This window comes from Polistes fuscatus, unplaced genomic scaffold (genome assembly GCF_010416935.1).
Source record: "Polistes fuscatus isolate 324 unplaced genomic scaffold, CU_Pfus_HIC Scaffold11, whole genome shotgun sequence".
NCBI lineage: Eukaryota > Metazoa > Arthropoda > Insecta > Hymenoptera > Vespidae > Polistes > Polistes fuscatus.
The window spans coordinates 2,305,329-2,330,692 of record NW_025113009.1 but is presented as its reverse complement, the minus strand read 5'-3'; the positions used below and the strand labels follow the sequence as shown (position 1 = coordinate 2,330,692).

General features: G+C 39.9%; 1 protein-coding gene across 1 annotated transcript in view; it reads left to right on the top strand.

Moving 5' to 3' along the window:
* The window catches only part of LOC122526266, an 88,425-nt gene that overhangs the window by 19,387 nt on the left and 43,674 nt on the right, over positions 1-25,364 (top strand). The window contains exons 2-4 of the mRNA XM_043649566.1: positions 16,590-16,683; positions 17,004-17,488; positions 17,980-18,316. Coding sequence (XP_043505501.1) covers positions 16,653-16,683; positions 17,004-17,488; positions 17,980-18,316 — 853 coding nt within the window. The 5' untranslated portion in view covers positions 16,590-16,652. The remainder of the gene's footprint in view (positions 1-16,589; positions 16,684-17,003; positions 17,489-17,979; positions 18,317-25,364) is intronic.

Genomic DNA, 25,364 nt, shown 5'->3' with positions numbered 1-25,364 from the left:
AACGTTGAAAGAATGTGTATAGTATTTGGAGTAGTCTATCGAAATCGTGAAAACGATTAAAATACTAGTCTACCCCCCTCCCTCCCTCCTACCCCCCTCCCACCCTTTTTCATACGATAGTAAAGTTGCCCCGGTGTACGATCACGATAAGAAGGCGGAGCGTGTCGCGCTAGGATAATTAATTACTTTGAAACGATAGGAGAACGTTACAGTATATTGCAGCATTTAAAACGCAAACCTCTTAAATATAATACGTACGACGAAAGAAAACGGAAGTTCGGACGACGATGACTACGACGAGGGCGAGGACGAGGACGAGGACGAGGACGTGGAAAACAGTGTTAGGAAAAGTTTCTCTTAACGCAAAGTTAGTCTTCGTGGACGCAGCTGTTCGATAACAGCCAACCTAAACCAAATCGGGCAGAGGAGGAGCACTTTGGAATGCGACGGTAGAAAAGCTGATTGACATTTCGGGGCCGTAGCTCGTTTGTCAGGGGAAAAGCTTAACGCGTCCGTTTCTCCCTACGATATTGGTCAGCTACCATTTCTTTTTTTTTTATATATATATATTTTTATTCGAAATAAGTATTTTGTCATTTATTTATTTATATATATTTCACGTTGTTATTATCGTGTTTATAATTAATGATTATACGAAAGAAGTGATTTAAATCGAGTAAAATATCGTTTCGATATCACATTAGACGAAATAAATCGTGAAAGATCGTTCATGGGATGTAATAGATACCTTTTCTTTCTTTTTGTTCTTTTTTTGTTTGTTTTGTTCCGTCTGGTTAGCGATCGATGATCCATCAGGAAAGGTAGCTCGTCCTTTAAAACAGAGACAAACGAGCCCTTGGCGAGGCACGAAGGAAACCCGATTGGTCGATCTACGACAAAGTGGGCGAACTCGGTGGTTCCGATGGTCTCGCAATATTCAGCATATCCATCCATCCATCCATCCATCCATCCGTCGAGCTATCGGTCGAACCATTCATCCATCGATCGATCGATCGATCCATTCGTTTGGTTCGTTCGTTCTTACGTTCGTTGGTTCGTTCGACACCGGTCATACATCGAAGCTCGATTCCTTAGCGAATGCCAGGAGTGTTGATAATTTATTTGAAAGACGTGCGTTGAACGTGTCCCACCTTCGCAATCGTACGGTGTCCGTCACATTCTGGATTTCGCGCCTTTTTCGTTTCTCTCCATTGTCTTTTGTCGAGTGTCGTCTTATACGAGGATGGGAGGAACGAATCAAACTCGGTTGGCCTTTTTCGGCTGTCCCCGTAAGCGTAAAAGTTCGTGCGTCGAGATCGCGATGTTTATTAAACGTACGTAATAAAAAGAGAAAGAATACAAAACCGGACGCGCACTTTTTTTTTCTTCTTTTTTTCTTCTTTCCTTTCTTTTTTTTTTTTTTTTATAGTTGCCGGGAAAAGTCACGCGTCGTCCCGTATAATGGCTGGTACACCTTGACGTTCATCGTTCGAGCTTCTTCTTCTTCTTCTTCTTCTTCTTCGTTCTTTATTTAATTCTTTCTTTCTTTCTTCCTTTCTTTTCCTTTCCCCTTCTCCCCCTTCTCTCTCCCCTATCGTTAGCGAACATCTCGCGAACTCACGACGAAAATCACGATGAGAGCCGTGTGCTAGCATCGCCAGGTGGCATATCCGCTTTCATCGGCCGTCGCGAATCGTCACGACTATTCTTCGCCCCCCCCCTCCCCACGCAATTTTCTTATTTCTAACATTTCCTACAACGATACCACCTCAAGATAGTTTCGTTAAATTCGTTCACGCAATCTTTATATTTATTTTATTCGATTACTTTGTAAATCATCCGTCGTACACGTATGAAACGTGAATTAAATCGATTAATTATTATTATTATTATTTGATAGAATTATTCTTCTATTAAAGCACATAGTTTTGTTGACGTTTTAAACGATCGTAATTGTTATTATAATTATCTCGAATGATCCACATTAATTAGAACGATCGTTTCGCGATATTATTTAACGCAATTACTAGTTACGCTCGTATTTTTCTATTTCGTTTTAGTATTAACGGGTTAGGTTTAGTTAGTTATCCGCATGTCGAGATAATTAGGGCTCATTTACGAAACATCGTTCGATTCTAAGCTCGACGTAATGAAACGAATCGAGCCAGACGTTCGTTCGATCCATCTGTGTCCTTTTGTAAAAGACCATCCAACGGCGCTTACATTAGTTCGCGCATGGCGCCAACCACGGAATCGACGTAACACGCTTCGTTTCATCTCCCGGACGGGAGATGCGGCCCATTTTCGATCCGGCAACACCGATGATACGATCGCGTGCTCGGAATCACTCGCATTTAAACGACACGAACACGAACGCGAACACAAACACACAACACACGAACACGTAAAAGAAGAAGAAGAAGAAGAAGACGTCACTGAATCGTCTTTCATCGAGTACTCGTTGAAACGAAGATGAAAAGAAAATTGGAAAACATTATCGCGAAAAAAAAAAAATCATCGCAATGGCTCGTCATCGTCATCGTCATCGTTGTTGTCTTCGTCGTCGAACATACATACGATCGGTATATTTTCATTATGAAAGAAACGTTGCATTGCGCTAGGGACACAGTCGCGGAATTTAAACGAGCGAAACTCGACGAAAATGTCAATGAGAGAGGAGGAGTCGCGTTCGATTGCGAGGAGGCGATATGAGGAATTCGAATATCCAATAATTACGAACTTTAACTTTTCTTCCTTGGTCGAAATTAAAAATCAACACAAAATCAAATATTTCGAAAGAAATATAAAATAAGAATTAAAGAGTCAGGGGAAAATAAATAATAATAATATGTCAGTCGTTATTTGTCGATTTATAAAGAATGAAGAAGAAGAAGAAGAACTTAATAAAGAATGAAGAAGAAGAAGAACTTTTCTTCCTTGGTCGAAATTAAAAATCAACACAAAATCAAATATTTCGAGAGAAATATAAAATAAGAAATATAAAGAGTCAGGGGAAAATAAATAATAATAATAATATGTCAGTCGTTATTTGTCGATTTAATACAATCGATACTTTTTTTCTTTCGATATATTTTCAAATTCTTATACCTAAGTGCAGGTGTTAATAACGTGATTGTAGGATTATTAAATTTTTCGATTGATATCAATTTGATTGCAAATTGTGCATTTTATTATAAAAGAAGTCGAATAAGTGGCTGTAGAAAAGGAAAGGTAGTACGAGTAATATTTCCTTTCAAATTATACGCGAATTTGAATATAACTGATAAGAAAATTGGTCTTCTCGAGATATGGGCCAACTAAGTACTACTTACGAAAAGTAATCATTGTATTTTTTATTATACCTTGGGAACACTCTCGAAATAATCTTGTTAGATCAATCTTGAATTATATTTTTTCTAAAAAAAGAAAAAGAAAACATATTCTTTCTGCAATAAAATTCTCATCGAAACAATTAAAAATATGAAATAATCGTCGAACGGATTTCTGCGGTATGTAAAAAATTTGATAAAAAGAAAACGTTGCATTCGTGAGAGAGGCAAATATAACAGCGACATAGTAGGGATAGACCAATAATCCTGTGACTCACTGTACAAGAGTACAATTTTCACGGTTTTAAAGCAACTAATACGAGTAAGAATTTCAAGCCCGTTTTATTCTTTTCTCGAGAGTACGAGCAATAAGAGAAGAGTAGAGAAGAGAAGAGAAGAGAAGTTATTTATACAGAGAAAAAGAATTTCAGTTCCATTATCCATCGTCCATTTGAATTTTCAACTCTGGTAATAACGACTAATACGAGACAAATGAAGCACACACGAGTGAGAGAGAGAGAGAGAGAAAGAGAAAAATAGAGAAAGAAAGAAAGAAAGAGTGAAAGAGTAAAAGAAAGAAAGAAAGAAAAAGACAGGGAGAGTGGTCCGAAGCGAGGGAGTCGGACAAAGCAAAATAAGTAAAAGAGAGAAAGAGTTAAGAAGAGAAGGAGAGAGAGAGAAAGAGAGAGAGAGAAACGATCGGCTCTCGCGATGGAGTTTCTCGCGGGGGTGGGGGAAGGAAGAGGAAAAGAAGAGCGAGAAGCTGTGATTAATGGAGTCTCCGCGGCGAGCGAGAGCTCCTCCGGATAAGATCTCCGATGGAATTCCCGTGGCTTTTATATTGGATTTCTTTTAAATTCGTTACTTTATCCGGCACTATGTTAATAGCGGTCCGATATGAGAGCTCGCGGTTAAGAGGAGTTCATTTATCATTCCGAGGTTCTCCTCTCTCGCGGACGCGTTCTTCTCTCTCTTTCTCTCTTTCTCTCTTTCTTTCTTTCTTTCTTTCTTTCTTCGTATCTTCCTTTCTGGAACGAACGAATGGCCTCGAACTTTCTCGTTCGTTGTATTCCCTGCATTAGGCACGAATCCTATCCCAGCATCTTTTTCTCTCTTTCTCTCTCTGTCTTCTTCTTCTTCTTCTTCTTATTCTTATTCTTCTATTTTACCGGCATTGTTTCCTACGATCGATCGTTCGAAATTCAAACTTCAATTAGACTGAAAGTATTATTAGATATCGTGGATGTATTGTTATTGTTCATTGATTATCGTTATTATATACGTTTACGAGATCGTGTATAACAGGAACTCGTGTATACGAATTTGATCATAGCGGTTTTGCACACAAATTTTTAAGACGAATCGCGAATAATATTTCAATAGACGATAGAATTCGTTGGATAGAAAATTCGTCAAAATTATACGTGTAGTCTGAGTACGTTCGTGAGTTAGCGACAGGGAAAAAGAAGATCGTGAAAATAGTTTGTATGCTCGAGTAGTAGAAAGATGCATGAGGAAGGGGGAGGAGGAGGAGGAGGAGGAGGAGGGTATAGCAAAGTGGAAAAGTTTGAGCAATACTGTTGTTGTTGTTGTTGCTGATAGAAAATAAGTAAATAAATGTAATACGCGTAGGTGGTGGTGGTGGTATTCTCCTCTCGTAGAATAAGAGAGCAAGTTTATTTCAATCAGACTGGTTTCGGGGCAGACTCACGAACGCGTTCGCAGATTTATACTCGGAGATTTGTTCGGAATGTACGAGATAAGGGAGGAAGGAAAGAGAAGTAGTAGTAGGAGAAGGATAAAAAGAAGAGAACGAGTGTACTGGCCAACGAACGAACGAGGTGGTGGTGGTGGTGGTGGTGGTGGTGATGGGCCTTTCGAGGGATCGGAGGGAAGAATCGGAACGTGGAAAACGTTAGCGGATGACGCTGGAACACGTGTAGACGTCAAGGCGTTAATCCCTCGAGACACGGAGAAACATTCACGGAGCGCCGCGCCAAGTCAAGTGAAACTTCTCACCACGTTCTTCGATCGAAATTTCTGTCCCGATGTGTTGTTGCTCCTGCTATGTTCTTACGACTACCATGATTCTTCTCTGATCTTTCTTGCTCTTTCTTGCTCTCTCTCTCTCTTTTTTCTTTTCCGTTCCTTTCAATTTCTTTTTTATTTCCTTTTTTTTTCGTTTTTTATTTCTGTTCGCGCGTTAATACATCGATAAGGTAACGTCGGTCACGGATGACCCATGTGGCCTCGTCGAAAGAACGGAAACACGATCAGAGACACTTGGTCGTGGTTACCGGTAAACGTGTTATTTTTATTCTGTTTTCTTTTATATTATTATTTTCTTAATACGAAACAAAAGAGGGTATCGTTGATTAGTTTAATCGTTAGGAAATGAAATGTTGCGTTAACGTTCGTACGGAAGAAGCGTGAATAAGAGACATTTTCTCGATCGATGTCAGCCAACATCGGCCAAACGGAAGTACTTTCGCTTTGGAATAAACGAATAGTTTGTCGTAGGAAAACAGGTGGGGGCAAAACACTGTCTATGAGTGAGAAAGAGAAATAATAGAGGAAAGATAGAGGAATGAGAAAGAGGGAGAAGTTTTAGCAGTAAGCTTTAGAGACATCTCGCCTTTTCGCATTAGGATTCGCTTCTCGGAGTGATTAATTGGGCCTCATTAACATCACGTCGAGCCAACGGCCGAACCGTACGTGGCAACGCATTGTCGCGACACGAAAATAGAAAACCTTTCTCGACTACGTTTGCATTCGTGACCGCATCCTGACAAAATCTCATTCTCTCTAATTTCTCTTCTCTCTCTCTGTATTATATCCTTTTGTTATTTTTTTTTTCGATAAAATCTTAATAAATCTCTCTTATAGGGAATTATTTATCGAAATATTATAAACGTAACGATGCTAAAAGAAAAAGAAAACAAATAAAAAAGAAAATAAAGAAAATCGAAGCTTTCGAATTTGACAATTAGACGAGGATTCAACGATTAAACGAAAAGACGAACGAACGTTGTTGCATTGCGATGCAATCTTTTGAGGTAAACTCAACGAAAGGATTTACACGTAGAAAAGGGTAAAGTAAAGTAAGAAAGAAAGAGTCCCGTATTGGTGCAAGTCCTTGACTCTCCTTCTTCGTCGTCTAATCTCTTGTAACTCTTGCACTCTTGGGGGAGTGAAGGATAGAAAGAGTGAGGAGACTCTTGCCGTCGACTATACCTCTTAATCCAGATTGAAAATATGTAAATAAATCCACTCGCGGCTTTCTACCGTGGCCGGATGCCCACTCTGTATTCCCCGTCGAAAAAGTATTTTAATAGAAACGATTCATCATTCCGCGGGGCCCCCTGACTCGCGTGCTTCTTTTTCTTCGCTCGGAGCTTCTCAACAGGCTCTTCTACAACAGCACACGGGGTCGGTCTACTACTACCGTCGTCGTCGTCCTCCTCCTCCTCCTCCTCCTCGTCCTTCTTCTTTTCCTTCTTCTTCTCTTTCTTCTTCTTCTTCTTCTTCTTCTCTTCTTCTGCAACGGCAGACTTTTGGTGGACCGACCAAACGATCGTCTCGCGAGCTGGACCTCCTTTGTCGAATACTCCGGGCCTCCCACTCTGTCTCTCCCATCTTTCTTCTTCTTCTTCTTCTCTCTCTCTCTCTCTCTCTCTCTCTCTCTCGTTCTTTCTCATGGCTTTCCATTTTACCGGATTTCGTGGTATTTCGGTCGAACGCTTTTGCTTTATCGTCCTTCGACTAAACCCTTTCTTTCTTTCTCTCTCTCTCCTCTCCTTTCCTTTCCTTTTTCTTTGGCAATTTTTTTCCCTCTTTTTGTTTTTTTTTCCTTTGCAATCTACCTACCTCCTTCACCGAATTATGCGCGTCTCGCAATTCCTCGGACTTCCTGGAATTTCGCCGATATATATATATATATTTTGATTCGCCCCCCTAATCGTATCTCCTTTCCCTTCGCTAATCTTTCTCGTCCCGCCGATCGAACTACGGCGGCTCTGACTTTTCCATTTCGTTTCCTTTTTCTTTCTTTTTTCATTTCTTTTTTATCATCTCTTTTACCTCCCGCGTCGAAGCGTATAAATTTCGAGATTACGTTGCATGCGTAATGTTTCAAACGCATACCTACGCGTATACACATACACACACACATACACATATATACAAACGTATGTAATACTCGCGTACGTAAGATAGCATACTTGAACGAGGAGGAGCAGGGTGGGGGGTGGTGGTAGTGGTTCGATAAGTACGACGACAACATCGTGCATGAATCGAGATCGGTTTTCGGCTGTAAGAAAAGCTGAATTTTTCCATTATTCATTAAGCCGAATCGACTCGTCACATCGGGATTGATTTCTTGCTAAGGCTATTAGAAATCGATCGGGAGGAGGGGGAGGGGGGGTTATATCTTCGAAGGAGATTGCTCGGACGTTTTCAGTTCCGACAGGTTAAGAAGGAATTCGACGAATTTCTCGAATTTTTCTTCGCAACGTGGCAAAGTATGCGCGCGTGCATATCGTTAAAAATAATAATAATAATAAAATTAAGCCGAGAAAAAAGAAAAGAAGAAATTAAATCGAGTGGGGGGTGGGCGGTAATTATTTTCTCGTTATACGTCATAAAATGAGAGAGAAAGAGAGAGAGAGAGAGAAAGAGAGGGAAAATAAATGAGGAGAATCAAACGAGTATCGCACTTTCTTTAAGACAAACTGAAATATGGTTTGTCTGACACCCGAAGACCGTCGAATGAACGATCTTGTTTGGAAGAAGGCGAGCATTCAGTCTTCCGACGCAACGCGGGCACAGAAGCTGTTGGAACCTCGTAAAAAGTGAATATTTTGCTGCTCTTTGGTATAAGCCAATGCGCGTTTCCCAACCTCGGTCGTTTTCTTGTGTGCGAAGTAACGCGAGTTCTGAAGAGAATGAAAAAGAAAAAGGGAGAGAGAAAGAGAGAGAGAGAGAGAAAACGAACGAACGATGGAGAGTGGCTAAGCAATACGATATATATATATATATATATATATATATATATATATATATATATATATAAGAAGTAAGTTTCGAATGGGAAAACGCCAAAGAGAAGATAAGAAAAAGATACATAAAGGAAGTTCTTTCTCTTGAAAGGAAACGTAGCAAGTCCGGGACTCCAATTATCTTTCATCGCAAGAGAATAATTCTTACGAAGGAGTAACCCCTCTTTTCAAGAGAATGAGAACGAGAACGAGAACGAGAACGAAAACGAGAACGAGAGAGAGAGAGAAAGAGAACCTCCCCTCTTTATTTCTCGTTACCAGCAATATGGCCCCCTTTTTAGGAGGAAGCCACCCCGTCCGAATCGAGGCGGACCAGCCAGTCCAGGCCACTATAAATCTCGAAAGTTTTTAATGCCTTGCAGCCTGCTGCTGCTGCTACTGCTGCTCTTGCACGCGGCTACTCTACGTACCCCTCCCCACCACCACCACCATCACCACCACCATCACCCATCATCGCAACCATGGCTAACCACCCCCCGTTTCCTTCTCTTCGATCCGTTCTCGTGTTCGTCACCCCTCTTCTTCTTCCTCCTCGTATATTTGCATACGCGCATAATAGAAGGACGAAAAAGAGGCCCTACCCTTTTACTATTAATTTTATAAAATCATTCAGGGCCATTCGCGCTGCTGCTGCTGTTGCTGCAACTACAGCCATTGCTACCGTTCGCCTGATCCTCCAGATTCGTTACCCCTCTTCTCCCCTTCTCCCTTTTCCGAGGCTTATTTAAATAACGGATTTTCGAAATCTCGTTTTCGCCGGGAAAGGGACACGAGGGGAGTCTACGGACGACACACGTGTGCTATAATATGAAAGGAGAATGTTCTAAGTTGTAAGGATCATACTTGTCGACAAAAAAAAAATTGTTTTAAAAAGAACCAATTCATATACAACACTTCGTCATTTATTATAATAATAATAATAATAATAATATAATAATCGTATTTGTGTGCGCGCGCGTATTCGTTCTTTATTCTTTTGGATTGAATGATACAGATCTATATAGAAAAGAAAGATCTATTCTTATCCAGGATGGATAATGGTACTCAGGTATACCGTAGCAATAAAATATACTATAACATTCGATCGATTAATTACTCGCCGCGAGTACGGACTGGTTAATTAGCCTTGAAATTATCATTGAGCTTTGACTAGTGTCGGTGTTTAATAGACCTAGAACTTGTTTTTTTTAGAGAGAGAGAGAGAGAGAGAGAGAGGAAGAGGAAAAATGAAGAAGGAAACTTTTTTGCATTCGATAGAATGCGAATAAGAAATATAAGGAAAAAAAAATAGAAATAGAGAAGGAGAGGGGGAGAGAGAGAGAAAGAGTCCGCCCATTAAGACATTTTAGCGAGGCTTTCGTGAAAATAAGTAAAACCAGCGTACCGCTCTAAAGATTCTCTCAACGAGCCGTTTTGTTAAGCCGTTTATTTCGTGAGTTATTCTTCGGTGTTCGCATTAGTGCCGATTTCGGTCTAAACACCGTAACCGAGTTCGAGTCTAAATAGTCGGCGTTCGCTAAGTAGCCCTAACCAGATTAGTAAGTCGTTGCGTGCTCTATTTTTAACGTCGTCGACGACGACCACGACCACGACCACGACTACGCGCTTGCTTGCTTACTTGCTTGCTTGCTTGCTAAGATGCGTTTTATGTTGAACAACGATGAGTGAGATGAAGACGAGCGTGTCTCCCTAACATCTTTGCATATACGTTTATATGGATGGATTGTATATATTTGAATGTGAACGTTAATGCGTGTACTTATGTGTGTGCATGTGCATCCGCGTTTATGTATATGCGTCACGATATAAAAGATTAAGAGAGAGAGAGAGAGAGAGAGAGAGAGAGAGAGAGACCCTTAACGTTTGCTACTCGACTTTCCGAACGATGAAATGCGTCTTAGTTACTTTTTTTTTTCTCCGCAGGACGATATTATTCTACACTTTTGTGATAAGATAATTATCGGATAATATCTTCTTAGGATTCATATTATTCTCGGACATACATAATTTTCTTCGTATATAGAAATTCGATAGAGGTAGGGATAGGATAGGATAGGATTCGAGGGGGGTGTCCTTGGGTAAAGAAAAGTATCGTGGATATTTTCTCGTTGAATATTCAATTTTTCGTGTTATTAAACGCGTTTATATTTCTTATAATCATCAGCGGTTATAATCTCATCGTATAACATTTTCCCAAAGGATTAATCATTTTAATGGGTCGTACCTAAGTGTATAATTTTTCTACGATAATTGAAAATTGTAAATAAGACGGATAAAGGGAAAAGAATCTGGATTGGTCCCTTCGATACGAAAGAATCGTAAAATTTCTATCATCAAAGTAATGAAGGAAACTGGTTCATGAATGTAAACGATGACTGGATCCTATCCAATGATCGGAAATCGTTTATCTCGAAGGATACGTCGTTTTCCTCGCAACGAAGTGAGAACGAACGCGTCCTCGGTTGAAACGTATTCGAGGATAAGGATAAAAATAAGAAGTAGGGAAGGAAGAGTGGAAGGAAAAGGATGAAGAGGATGAAGAGGATGAAGAGGATAGCTCGCGAGCTTCGGGAACGTGTTTCTCGGCTGTCACACGCTCGGTTCGCGCGTTAAGGTACCCTCTTCGCTCACTTTTGCATTCGCGGGAGCGAATAAGAGAAATAGAGAGAGAGAGAAAGAAGGAAAGAAAGAAAGAAAGAAAGAAAGGGAAAGAAAGAAACGGAGATGGAACGAGGGAGAGAATGTGTTCATAAGATATGGTGTGAAACACGAGAGGTTGAGATTAAAGAATGAAAAACATAGAATTCTGAGAACTGGTTGAAGTCATAATATTCGTAATTTCAAGCTGCGCCTTGTGGCAAGCGCTTCTGCGTCGTTAAAATTAATGTGAGCGGAAATAAAATTCCTGTCCCTTTTCTCCCTTCTCCTTTCCTCTTTCTCTCTTTCTTTATTTCTTTCTTTCATCCCAGCAGCTCAGCAGCAACAGCACATCGTCTAGCAGTAGTATATACTCCTCTCACTACCCATCGTCTTTCCTTCGTCTTCTTCTTTTCCCTACGAATTGCCTTCTCTCTCTCTCTTTCTGTCTTTCTTGGTATACTTCGACGTCCTTTTCTTAGGTCGCCACGAGTGGATAACGTTTAACGTTCGAGCATCACGCAAATAAAATCTTTAACTCGAAGAACACGCTTGTTGTTTCTAATATTTGAATTTCGCGCGGACAACACGCAGAGAGAGAGAAAGAGAGAGAGAGGACAGAAATGAAATCGAGGAGAAATTTTTGCAATTTCTTACTCTTTCTCTTATTATCTCTATCTTGCTCTCCTACTCTTTCGTATTTTTCGTCAAGTATCCTCGAAAACACTCGAACTTTGTACGAGCAACGGTATCGAATGTAAGGAAAGACACGCGAGCGTATGTGAATTTGTGCGTGTGTGTGTGAGAGAGAGAGAGAGAGAGAGAGAGACTCTCTAAAAATACATTTCTCAAGAAATCTGGGGAATATTTCTCTGCAAAGTTTCGACCGATTATCAAAGCAATTTGCATAGCGAATAATCACAAGTCAGTCTCTTCTCTAAGTTTGTTTGTACGACTCTTCGAAAAACTTTCTGTCAACTCTTTAAATTAACTAGCGCCAACCTTTATCTTCTTCTTCTTTTTTTTTTCGTTTTCTTTTCATTTTATTTTCTTACCTTCCGCAAGCGGGTACAAAAATTTCCATTAAATTTATCGAAAGGCAAGAAGAAGATGTCGATTATTGTTTTTCTAATATCTCCTAGGAAAATAAATTGTTTGTCCCATTATTTTATAAGACCTTTCTCCTTTCATTATTTGTCTTGAAAATTTCTTATTTTCTTGATGTCTTATTGCTTAGTTAGAGACACTCCAGAACACGCGAGATCTCTTGGAGAAGCCAAGCCGGCTTCTCCAAGGAGGAGGAGGAGGAGAAGGAGGAGGAGGAGGCCTGGCTGACAACGTTACGTTCAAGTGTTTGACGAACGAACGAACGAACGAACGAACGAACGAATGAACGAATGAACGAATAAACGAACGAACGAACGAACGAATGTACGAACGAACTAACGAACGAACGCGTTACGTCGCCGAGTTTTTTGTTTCCTCCTTCTGGCATCGGCATCAGCGTCGAGTTATGTCAAGTGGGTTGCTCGCTCTCACGGATCAGCCTCTCCTATCTATCTATATTTCTTTCTCTCTCTCTCACTCTCACTCTTAACGAATTCCAACCTTTAACGTCAAGTATGTTTTCAACCAAAAAAAAGAAAATGAAATTACCGGAAAGAGAAAGAAAATGGGATAAAAAACAACAAACAAGAGAGAACAACAAAACTCAAAATATACGATCAAGATGTATGTATATTATAATAAATCAAAAATATATTTTATCGATACGAATAAATTGTGTCTCCAACGAGATCTATGGATCAACGTAATATTATTATAAATTCGCTTATGCAATTCAATTTCAAGTTTCTTCATCTGGCAATGTAATACAAAATGAAAAGAAAAGAAGAAAAACAAGGATGATTGAAGGTAAACAAGAAATAGTGTTTGTTTGAAGAAGAAGAAAAAAATAAGAAAAGGAAACAGATAAAAACAGTATGTTACTCAAAAAGTTCGTAAAGAGATATATCAAACAATTAGATATGAATAAATCTATCAAAACTATCTATGGCTCGACGCACACACGCACACACACATATATATATATATTACATAATTTCGATTTAATTTCTTCCTCTTCTATAAATAGAAGGAAAAAGAGGAAAAAAAAATAAAAAAATAAAAAAAAAAGAGAGAAATCGAAGAAGAGGTAAACAAGGAAAAACGAATAAAAAGGTGGTGGCGTGTGGAGAAGGGGTAGGGAGGAGGGGGGAGGGGCAAGGGTTAATACAAAGAAGGTAACCACCACCACGTGTTGAATGAGACACGTTTCGGTGATACACTCTCTTCGAGAATTCTCGAATTCGCTTAGTTAGTCGGAGGCAACCGGTTTCTCGTTTAAATCGCATTAAAATCGTCGCGGAATGGAAAGTGGTGTTATATCGCGGTGTTTCTCGCGATTATATTCCCCTACGTACACGTTTGTACGTACTCTTTACGTAGGTGCAAGCGACCGAATGCAATGGTGTACTCACGTTTACTGGTAACACACACACGCTTAAATAAACGCACACCGATGTATATACCAATGAAAATGTATCTACCTTCGATACACATATATGTATGTGTATATGTATATGTATATATCGTCGCGTACGTGTCTCGCCTTGCGATTTTACAGGTAAAAAGAAATAAGTAAGTAACCAACGGGAGAAGAGGCACGTTCGTTCGCGCTCGACTTTAACGTCCGGCAATTAATTTACGCGAATCGCCTTCGTGTTCTGCTATCTTCATGTACCAATTATCCCATGAAAGAGTGAAAAAGACCGAAGGAAAGAGAGATACAAATAAAAAGAAAAAGAGAGAGAGAGAGAGAGAGAGAAAAAGAGGAGAGTGTGTGCAGTAGTCTAGGGTATCTCCCTTTTTCTTTTTCCCTATTCCGCCCGCCGCCGTCCCCCCTCCCCCTCCCCCCTTCCTCCCACCGTTCCTCCTCCTTCCCGACTCTCTATAATTCTCTGACTCTTTTCCCTTTCGCATTTCCTTTCGCGTTAGGTAGCAGCTAACACCTTGGTCTCATCAGCGTCAAAGCGTGACATGCGCCCATTACGACTACACTTCTCCGTATTCGCGCACTCTCATATACCATTTATAAAACACGCTCGTGACCACGCGTTCTTATCGATGGTATATATATATATACTTACACCCCGTCGAATTGAATTAACGGGACAAAGAATAGAATTACTAAAAGAAGAAGAAGAAGGAAAAAAAAAAAGAAATAGAAACGACTAGGAAAAAAAAGGGATAGAACGAACGAACGAATGGAAGAATTTGGTAAATTCTTTATTCGCGTAGTTCGTTTTATCAAACAAACTCGTCCACAACAGGAGAATCCAGGGCAAACGTTTGTGGAATTTCGAGTAGCGGATTCTTTCGAAAGGTGAATTTCTTTTCCTCCTCGGTTTTCTTTTTTCTTTTTGTTTTTTCCCTATGCCCCCATCTTTTTCCCGAGCTTTTCTCTCCGAGACTTCGCGGTTGGCTATAGTATGGTGCCAAAAACAAAAGCCCTCACCGCCGTCAGGGTTATTGCGGCCGAGTTAAATGAAGCGAACGTTCCCTTTTTGGAAAGTTTCCTCCTATTTCTTTAACGAAATTCTTCGTAAAGAACAGAGAAGAAGAAGAAGCTTTTCTTATCCTCCTTTCTTTTTTTTTTATTCTATTTCTTTCTGTCTTTTTATCTTTGTTTTCCTTTTCCCTCTCTCTCTCTCTCTCTCTCTCTCTCTCTTTATCCCTTCTAACGATGAGATACGGATAAGAGGGAAGATGGATGGACGCGTTTCGCGTAGAGACGTTCGTTTCTTGGAACGTGGTACTTAATATTTCGTTGCTCAGACATCCGAGCGGTCCATTAGATTCCAAACAAAGACGGATGCACGTCGAAGGATTTCTTCCATTTATTTCTTTATTTATTTCTTTCTTTATTTTTCTAACCGATCGTATTCCCATCTAGTTTGACGAAACGTACGTGCGTACGTAATGAAACGAAGAAGAAGAAAAAGAAGAATAAGAAAAAGAAGAAGAAGAGAAGAGAAGGTGGATAAAGATAATATTTTGCAGATCAGATTCGAATACTCGCTCGGTACGATTAGAGTCTACACATTTTTTTATACGTATTACCCTGAGTAATACACACGTGCAAAGAGGGTGATAATGTATTCAAGGTCCGCCCCATAGTCTCTCGATGGTGGGGTGTAACAGCCCAGCCCGGATCGTTTCTTAGACTACTTCGTTCTAACAGACGTTAATTATCCCTTCTGTGTATAAGCCTCCTGCGAAAAATAGTCACGATCTCGAATTCTACTTTGAAAACCTGTCGTATATGTCTTTTCTATCTCCTATTTCAAACTTCTTGGCTCAACTTAACACACAGATAAATATTTCAAATATATGTTTTTAACTGATGTACGAAATTTTTTTTTTTTTTTATTAAAAATACATTCGCCGAATTATACTTATATCGATAATTACGACAATTTGTATTAATTAAAATTAATTAGATAAAATTGATTCGATTATTTGTAATCTCGCGAATAAATTGTAAAGTGAATTTTTTATATACCGATTATTGATATAGTTAGATATCATAATATTACAGGTTCATTATAAAGTTATGTACATATACCTACGCGTGTATATATTTGTTTTGAAATCGAAACTACTGAGAAAATAATATTTTTTTTCAACGTATTAAAATTCCAATGACTATTTCTCATCTGAAAGGCAAAGACAAGAGGCTATAAATGGGCAGTTAGTATTAAAGGCGTAGATTCTTTCGATTGATCGAACGTTAATATTTATCACGCTTTCTCATTTCTTGCTTCTTTATTTCTATTTACATTATTTTTCTTCTTCTTCTTCATCTTCATCTTCATCTTCAGCACTTCCTTCGAACGAATTCCCGACGTAGACGTTTTAATGAACTTTTGTAAACGACATTCCAACGATCGAGAAACCGATCAACGTTTTTAACCTACACGAGGAATTTTCTTTTTCTCTCATATCGGACGATGATTTTCCATAAATCGATCAAATAAGAGAATCGAACGACCATCGAACTAACATAAGAGAATTTTATTTGAACGATCCTTGGAAAGCAGGTCACGAGTAAAACGAGCTTCTCGTGCTAGCAAAGAGAAATATAGGCCGAGAGCTCTTCCTCGCTAATTCAATCAAATCTACGTCATTACTAAGCCTCCTCGAACGCGTAACACTATGCGAGCAACACCTATGTGAAAAACATATGTGCATCTACGTATGCATATTGCAGATAATAAATGTAATAGAAGACTCGTAAAGAGTTCGATCGAAGTCTAGTCTAATGTAAGAAAAATTAATGTTGCATGCAAACGACATGACTGTTAGGTGAAGTGTGTATCTGTGTGTCTGTGTATGTGTGTGTGTGAGAGAGAGAGGGAGAAAGAGAAAAAAAAAAGGAAAGAGAGTGTCAAGCCAATCTTTTTTTCTTCCAATCGTAAAACATGACGTCAGTGTCGTATCTGTGCGTTTTTTTTTATTTTTACAGGATGATACATCAGTGAAAGATAGACAGGGAAGAGGGAGGAGAGGGTTCTTGGCGAGGTTCGAGATGTCCGCCGTTACCAGCCCGTATGGACCCAGTAAGTCATTTTTTTTTCTTTCTCTTTTTTTTTTTATCTTCTCATATCGCGGAAAAAAATGTATTCCAAGTAGTATCATGGTATACGCGATCGAAACGAGCAAGAAAATAAATTCTTCGTCTTATTTTTCTCGATGGATTATAATATTTTTTGTTTGTTTGTTAACGAAACAATCGCGTCCTTGATAAATACTAAATGAAACGATTAACGATGGAACGAGGAGAGTGGGGTGATTGGGTTCGGTTGGGAATGGAATAAGAAAAAAAAAAAAAAAAGAAACGAAACGCTCGATGGGATATAAATTTTTGTAAAAAATTTAGCGGAGATGCTGTCCGATTCGGTCTACAACTACGCAACGACTCGAAGAGGTACCGCCGATCAGGACGGCGAGTCCCGATACGAGACGCAAGCCCAGTTGCAGATATCGGGCATACAAAAGCCACGTAACAAGCGGAAAAATTTCAAACCGATAAACAGTCGAATGGCCGAAGTTTCGGACGAGTCGGACAGGGATGAGGAACACGAGCAAGAATCCGAGGAACTTATGCTCGGCGTCGAGGATACGCCAACCACCAACGAGATCCTCGAATACGAAAGGAAAACTATGCTTTTACCGGGTGCCGTATCTAACGACGAAAGGTCGAAGCAACAGAGGCTGAACAACAACGAGGTCAGCCCGATGGACCTCTCGGTCGCAACGAGGCCACCCTCCTCCGACGTCGATGACGACAGCGGCGATTCCCTCGGGCACAAGTTCATCCTCGAACGGCTAAACTCTCAGAAACTTTATTCCCCGGGCACGGAGGCGAGTACTTTTTTTTTTTTCAATCCTTTCATGAAATACTTTGATTTATCCTTTTTTTTATTCCCGCAAATATATATATATATATACCTGGAAGAAGAAGAAGAAGAAGAAGAAGATTAATTTAAATTAATTCGATTTTATATTTTGAGATATTATTTATCGTATTATTCAACGTCAATACGAATCTAAACATTTTGATAAATTCTTTAGTCAAAATTAATCATATTTTAACTGTCATCTTTGAATGATATTTTGAAATTTAATAGGACATATTTTTTGAGTATCATTTTAATGTAATACAGTTTCTTCTTCTTCTTCTTCTTCTTCTTCTTTTTTCTTATGTTAATTTCAACATAATACGAAGTATTGAATACCTAATATATTATTTCATACTAAATGCTAATCAATAAACTCGTTCGATACAACAACACATTTGTCTACCTATCGATAGTTTAAGAGGACAAACTATTTTTTGTTTTTTCGATCAATAGGTCAGGAGTCCAAATTCGGACTCCTCGGAGAAAAGTGTCGGAAGTATAGTCTTGGACGCGGACTCGGGACGATTGGACGATCAGGAATTGCCGTTCGATGACGATCGTATGCAAGACGGTGATCCCGATGGTGATGGTGACGATGATGGTGACAATGACGTTGAAACGGAATGCGAGAATGAGAGGAAACCTTTCGAAGGAATGAGAGAGTACGCTGAATCGACGATGCAAGAACTTTTAGCGATTTACGGTCTTGCGGGTAGTGAACTCGCGAAATCGGTCAGTCGACAACTACCACCAACCTTCATGAACCCGAATACCGGTCAACATGCTCAGGGTAAGTCTCATTTGATTAAATTTAATTATTAACAAAATCTCTCCAACTTTTCTCATCGCCATTTCATTTTCGGTTTAAACTTTAACGCGTGTTTTCTTTAGAAAGAATAAGAGAGAAAGAGAGAGAGAAGGGGAGTAAAAGAGTCATTTTATTAGCGAGTGGGCGTCACTCGAGAAAAAAAGTGTTTCGTGTTCGCAAACTCGTCGTTGAACTCACCGTTATATTCTCACTCACTCTCTCTCTCTCTCTCTCTCTCTTTTTCTTTCACACTCGTATTCGTTCTCGGTGAGAAAAAGCTATTATTTCGATCACACCGGTGGCGTAGCCTTTGTCGGTAATTAGAACCACTTGAACCAGAGTATTCGACGAAATTGTTAGCTCGACTGGACCAGATTGGCATTGGCTGCCATTCAATTTAGAACTTTTGGCCTTGGACACTCTCGAAGTCGATGATAGAATCACTTCAACTCTCAATCTTTTCCCCTTCCCCATCCCTCTTTCTTTCTCTCACTCTTTCTTTCTTTTTCTTTTTTAATTTCATACAGTAAGGAGAGAAAAAAAAATGTTACTAAAACTTTCACGTATTTATAAAGTCGCGTTAAGTTCGTCGTGTTGTTTGATAGGAAATCGAAGCAAAACCATTTGTAGAAGTGTATGCCGCGTTGTTTTTAGGGAGGACTGTACGTGCATAGAACAGAATGTGGCACTTACATATTGCCGGTGCATCGCATATGCGCGCACGTGAATATGCGATGGCTCTGGCAAGATGGCCGACTTATAACTCATAAAGTCGGTCGGTCGGAGTACGCAAAGCGTCGTCTACGTAGTCGTCGTCGTCGTCGTCGTCGTCGTCGTCGTCGTCGACGACTAGGAGGCCTCGCGATCGATGGATGCCTTTGAAATCGGCCCGCGTCATCGTTTCCCGTTGCTGTTAAGTGTATGTTCTACCTACGTACTTTACTCATACGTGGGGCCTATAGATATATAGTTTTACATGTGTATAGATTTGTGCGTTGCACTGTTATCTCACTGTAGAGTCTCTTGTCTCCAATAACGATTTCAATCATTTTCTAACGAATTTATAAATCAATTTGTTTTCGTTTTTGTTCGTTTTTTTTTTTTTACCTTCCTGCTCCTTACTTTTCATTTATTTTTTTTTTCTTCTTCTTCTTCTTCTTGTTAATTTAATTCTTCCAATTATGGATTGATTATTCGATCGAGTCGTTAGAGAAATGCGTAAGAATATATTTTTGATTAATTATGATATATGTCATTTTTGTTTAGTATGTTTTTCCCGTCTAATGGTAGAAGTTAATTCATCTTTTCTCATTCCTTTGACAAATTAGGTAACCGCTTGAGAAACAAAGGATCCATACGATTAGCGGAATTCTATGTAAGTTCTGTAAAGTCTCGTGACCATCGAATTCTCAATTCGTGAGTCATCCCTGGCATCGTTCGAAGTCTCCCTCACTCAATATTCATACATTATGTATGTTAACCTCGCGTCGATCTAAAGGGATCCTAACTCGGGCTTTACCATCGCGACTTCATTGTCGCTTAGAGTATAATACGTGAACACAAACGCTTAGTATTTTTCTCTCTCTCACTCACGCACACACACACACACTCTTTCTTTCTTTTTTCCTCGTTGACTTTTTCCTTCTCTTTCTATTCGTTTCAATTAAGCTGTCTCGTTCTCGTTGCACCAATTCACGAAAAGTTAGGCCGTGAAATCGAATGGGCCACGCTTCGTCGAGCCTCGAAATTCGAAGCCTGCAGGCGCAAAAGCCTTCTCTGAGAGTTCTCTCAAGATAAAGAGAGAAAAAAAGAGAGAGAGAGTTAAGTTTTAGAATCGGTGAACTCTTAGCGAAAACGAGTTGAAACATCAAAGAGAAGAAAGACTGAGAGAGAGAGAGAGGGAAAGAGAGAGAGAGAAGTGTTTTAGGCCGGGTGTTTTGTTCCTGTTTTCGAGACGCCACTCGTACGTTCTTCGTACGTTATTACATATGTACGTCGACATCGTTTCTTCGTGGAACAAAAGATGAGAAGTAGAAGAACGACGCACACAACACAGCTCTAACACATCTCATCTCGCGGACTCAAGCGAGAGAATCAAGCGAGCGAGCGAGCGAGCGTGATTGATACCGAAAAATTTCACGTGATTTATCATGCGATCGCCGAAGCGGACACGACTTGGCGATACGTCTTTGGTTTCTTGCTTCTCTTCTCTTCTCTTATCCGTAGAAGAACGGAGATGAAAAATAAAGAAAGAAAGAAAGAAAGAAAGAAAGAAAAAGTCAAAGAAAAAGATCGAGAAACAGAAGGAAGTAATATTCTCTTTCGTTTCTGAGTGATAGAGAGAGAGAGAGAGAGAGAGAGAGAGAGAGAGAGAGGGTTACTCGCCAAGTGTTATTACACGCGTTTCGAATACGCGTGCCAATAAACGTTGAAATGAAACAGAGAAACAAATGTCTTATGAAAGCCCGTCGTCGTCGTCGTTTCTTCCTTCACGAAAAAAAAAAAAAAAAAAGTAAAAAATATACTTCCCCCTCGGCGGGGACTTTTGTCTATTTTCTAATACAATTTCTCGTTTTTTTTTTTTCTTTCTTTTCTTTCTTTTTCTTTGAAATCACGATTACGTTAATCGTTTCACGGCTTCGCGTTAGAAAAGTGATATATACGTCTTGGCGTGTGTTACGTAGCACTGAAAAAGATGGATAAATAGATAGATAGATAGATAGATAAGTAGATACAAAGATAGGAAGATAAAGAAGGGGAGGAGGAAGGTAAAAAAGAAAGTAAGAAAAGTAGTAAGAGAGGGTGAGGTCAATAATCCGACGAGAAGGAAAGCAGAAAAGCCCCGTGCAACGCCGGAAGATGGGCTGTGCTCGATGTCGACTACGAAAGAGAGAGAGAATGAATGAAAGAGAGAGAGAGAGAGAGAGAGAGAGAGAGTGAAGAAGGTACCGTCGCGGTGCCTCCGTGAACCCATTAATCATTCCGCCCGGATAAAAGGCAAGCAAGGATGAAAAGAGAAGACGGACGGACGGACGGACGGACAGTCGGGTGGACGGCAAGCAAGCATGCAGGCTCCGGAGAAGGGAGGATTCTCTCTCTCTCTCTCTCTCTCTCTATCTATCTTTCTATCTTTCTCTCTTTCTCTCTCTCTCTTTCTCTCATCTTTTTATCTTTCTTAAGAAGGATCATTTTTTATTTTCTCCTTTTCGAAATTCGTCGGCCGCCTCGTTTCTATTGTCGTGTTTTTCGGAAAGAAAGAGTGAGAGAGAGAGAAAGATTCAGGGACGTATATCGTTCTTTATCATTCTTCTCTCTTTCTCGCGAAGAGTAATCTTCGCACGTGTGGATAAGAAAGAAAGAGAGAAAGAGAGATTCATTAACTGATAGAAGGGAGTCGCTTTTTCAAAAAAATGATATTATCTTTTGGTTGGTTCGAAACGAAGGAGGAACAACAACCACCTTATTTTCTTTTCTTTCCTTTTCGTTTTTAGTAACCGCCACCCGTTGTGAAAATAAAAACGAAACTTTTTCAACGTGGAATATCAGATATTTTTTTATTGACGAAAACAGCATGGATCGTGGAAACGCATTGTAAAATGATTTGACTTATCTTTACGAACAAATCTCGTCCTCTTATAGAAACTTTATCGACGAAGAGATGAGGATGAAGATAATTTGAAAGAAAATTGGATCGTACGAAACTCAAACCGAGGATGTAACTATTAAACGACGACTTCTATAGACGAAAACTGTATGATGAGATAGACAAGATCAGGTGCAATTAATAAAATTTCTCATTGGACGGTATCTATTATCACTCATTTTCATCTAATAACAAAACAATCTTCATTCAGGTGTAATATATGCATCGAAAGATTCACGATTAAGCGCGATAAATTGAACTTGGTGACAAATACAAAACGCACGATCAAATGGAACAATATTTTATCGCGGAACAAACGTACTCGACGATATCTATAAAATGATTGAAAAAAATTCGAATGTAGGTTATAGTAGAAGTCGTAGATAAACGTGCGCACGGTAGACGCGACTCTAAATAAATAAAAAGAAAAAAAAAGAAGAGAAAAGAAGAGAAAAGACGAAACAGGGATGGGAATAATACGATGGTGGTGGGGGGATGGAGGGGTGGGGTGGGGTGGGGGGATATTAGATCGAATCGAAGAGGAGAAACTTTGAGAAGAGAGATTCCGCCGGATCGGACTAGGTAACGCGCGCTTTTATGCTTTCTTCCACGTGCAACCCCACTCGACACACGTAGGAAACGTAGCGTGGTGGTACACGGAGCACCACCGGTAGGTTGAACCAACCTACCGATTGCGAGGACTGCCAAGATTCTACCAGCAGGGAGATCGAAATCGGAGCTCTTTCTTCACAAACTGGACAAAGGCGCCTAGCCCTCGGTGGATGACGAGGGAGAGAGAGAGAGGGAGAGAGAGAGGGAGAGAGGTGTCGGAGACCTTCGAGACTCGGCGACCTGTTGAATCGAGAGCAGCAAGCAAGCAAGCGTTGTGGATATTCCTTCAACGAATTCTCCCTTCTTGCGGAAGACGAAGGGTACCCTTTACATCCTAACAAAATATCTCAACCTTTTTTACTCTTTTTCTTCTTCTTCTTCTTCTTATTTTTATTCTTATTCTTTTTCTTTCTCTTTTTTTCCTTTTTATTTTCATTTTGAAAGAACCTCTTGCCTCAACTCGATTCGCTCAACCCCTCTTTCCCTCCCTCCCTTTCCATTCATTACGAATTCATTTTTCGTTGAATTCAGATGCGCGCTGCTCGGACTTCGGCTTCGTTATCAATCATTTATTTAATTATTCCTTTTCCTCTGGACGCGATCGTCTAGCTTGTATTACTACCTCCCACTCTTTTCCACTAGTTGTTGATGTCCGCTTCCGGGTCAATTGGATCTCCTCGGCTTTTTTGTTCATCAATTAAGTTCTCTGAGTCAGAGAGAACGAAGAATAGGAAGGAGGGACTCAATATTGACGTCCAACGCGGTACAGTCTTCTCAACTCTGTATTTATCTCTCTCTCTCTCTTTCTCTGTCTCTTTCTCTCTCTCTCTCTCTCTCTTTCGATCAGCCAGATACGAATCCACGACGCGTGGGAATCCAGCTTTTTGCGAAATTATCCGGACACTCCCAGAAACCATTGTTTAAAACTTCTACGAAAGATTAACACGCAGACAAGATCAGAATGTACGTGGGTGTATATGCAAGACGACTTTTATTGGATATTATTATTCAGGAATAATAATCGTTCGATCATTGGAATTCTAATCGACCCTTCGACCTTCTTTCTTAGACGTGGCAAACGTTTTCAAACGTATAAAAGAATAAAATCAGCGATGAACGACGCGCGTTAGTTTAGATGTTGATTATCCAAACGATCCGGTTCGACAATTCACGAGTTTCAAACTATAGGGACGCGTCCCATTACGTTTAGCTAAAAAGTTCAGGCTCGTTACGTCGACGACATTAATTCGCTTCGTGAGAGCCTTTTTCTGACGATAAAGCTATCAACTTTCTGCTGCATTAAAGATGTCCCCATCTTCTTTTTCCTGGACTAGCTATGAGAAGGAAAGGGAGATAGAGAAAGAGTGGGGAGGGAAAGAGAGAGAGAGAGAGAAACTTTTCAAGATGAATCCTCTCTCTCTCTCCCTCTCTCTCTCTTCTTAGTCCACGCACTCCTCTTGGACTCCTCGCCAGTGGGATTCCACTTTTTTGTAGAATCGACGAAACGAGCGAGGTCAATGAGCATTTCACGAGTAGAACGAATCGAAAAGTCAAGTGTCTCGTTGGATCGTTCCCTCCTTTTCTCTCTCGCTTTCATTCTTTCGTTTCCATCGGTACCACCGCTATAGCTTCTCCTCCTCCTCTTCCTCCTCCTCCTCCCCCGTGCAGCCCATCTTCCCTCAACTTCTTCTTTTCTCTTCTTTTTCTCCCTTTTTTTCCCGTTCCTCCATCGCGGCATCTTGTTTATTTTGCCCGTCAGCTCGCTGACACTCGGACATTCGTTTAAATTTAGAATTCAATAGGATCCTTTTACCGGGCGTGCTTTCGTGCCTTAACGGATTCCCTCGGTCGCTCAAGATTATTTGTTTAATTCCGGCTCTACGTCGATCTCTCGACGTCTCTCTTTCCATTCCCGTTCATTCGCGCAAAACTTCTCGTAGTCTTCTTCTTTAGTTAGTTTCTTACGAAATCAAATCCTTCCGACATCGTACGGTGCACGGTGTACGATGCACGGTGCACTCTGCGCTACGGTGCGGTATGGTGTCATCACTCGTGTTACACGAAACGGGAAGAACACGAAGCGATTCATTTTCCCTTTTTTTTCTCTTTTCCTTTTCTTTTTCATTATCTTTTCTTCTTTTTGTTTTATTATTATTATTATTATTATTTTTATTATTACTACTATTCATCACAAATACACGAGACACGGTTTTAATTATAAATACAATGACTAATGTCACGAACAGGCCGTTGACTCACCAACGATTCAATTTCTTGATTTTCTTTTATTACTTTCTTCCTCCCGTAGGCCTTCCTTCATTTCTGATCATCGACTCCTGTATCTTCTCCTTCCTTGCGAACGATTATTTCGTAACGCTTTTCCTGATTAAATGCTAATTCCACGCGAGTGCAGCATATTATTTTCTTTTTTCTTTTCTTTAACGATCGACGACGACGATATTCTCTCGTACAACATCGGAGATCGTTTTATCGCTTTATTCTACGCGAAACTCTTGTCGCCGTTGAAAGTGCGAGTTTTACCGCTTATTACATCGAGCTTTGTGCCGATCTCAAGCCGACGGTCGTTATCGATCAGGATACCTCCGTACAACGTCGATTTTCCCTGTCGATTATAGTCGTCCTAAACATTTTTTCTTTTATATTTTTCTATTTTTATATATAAAAGACACTTCTACGTAAGAATTTCAATTGGACGTTACGATTTTTGATGACAATCATTTTTTCATAAATCAATTATTTCCAACCAATTAGCCG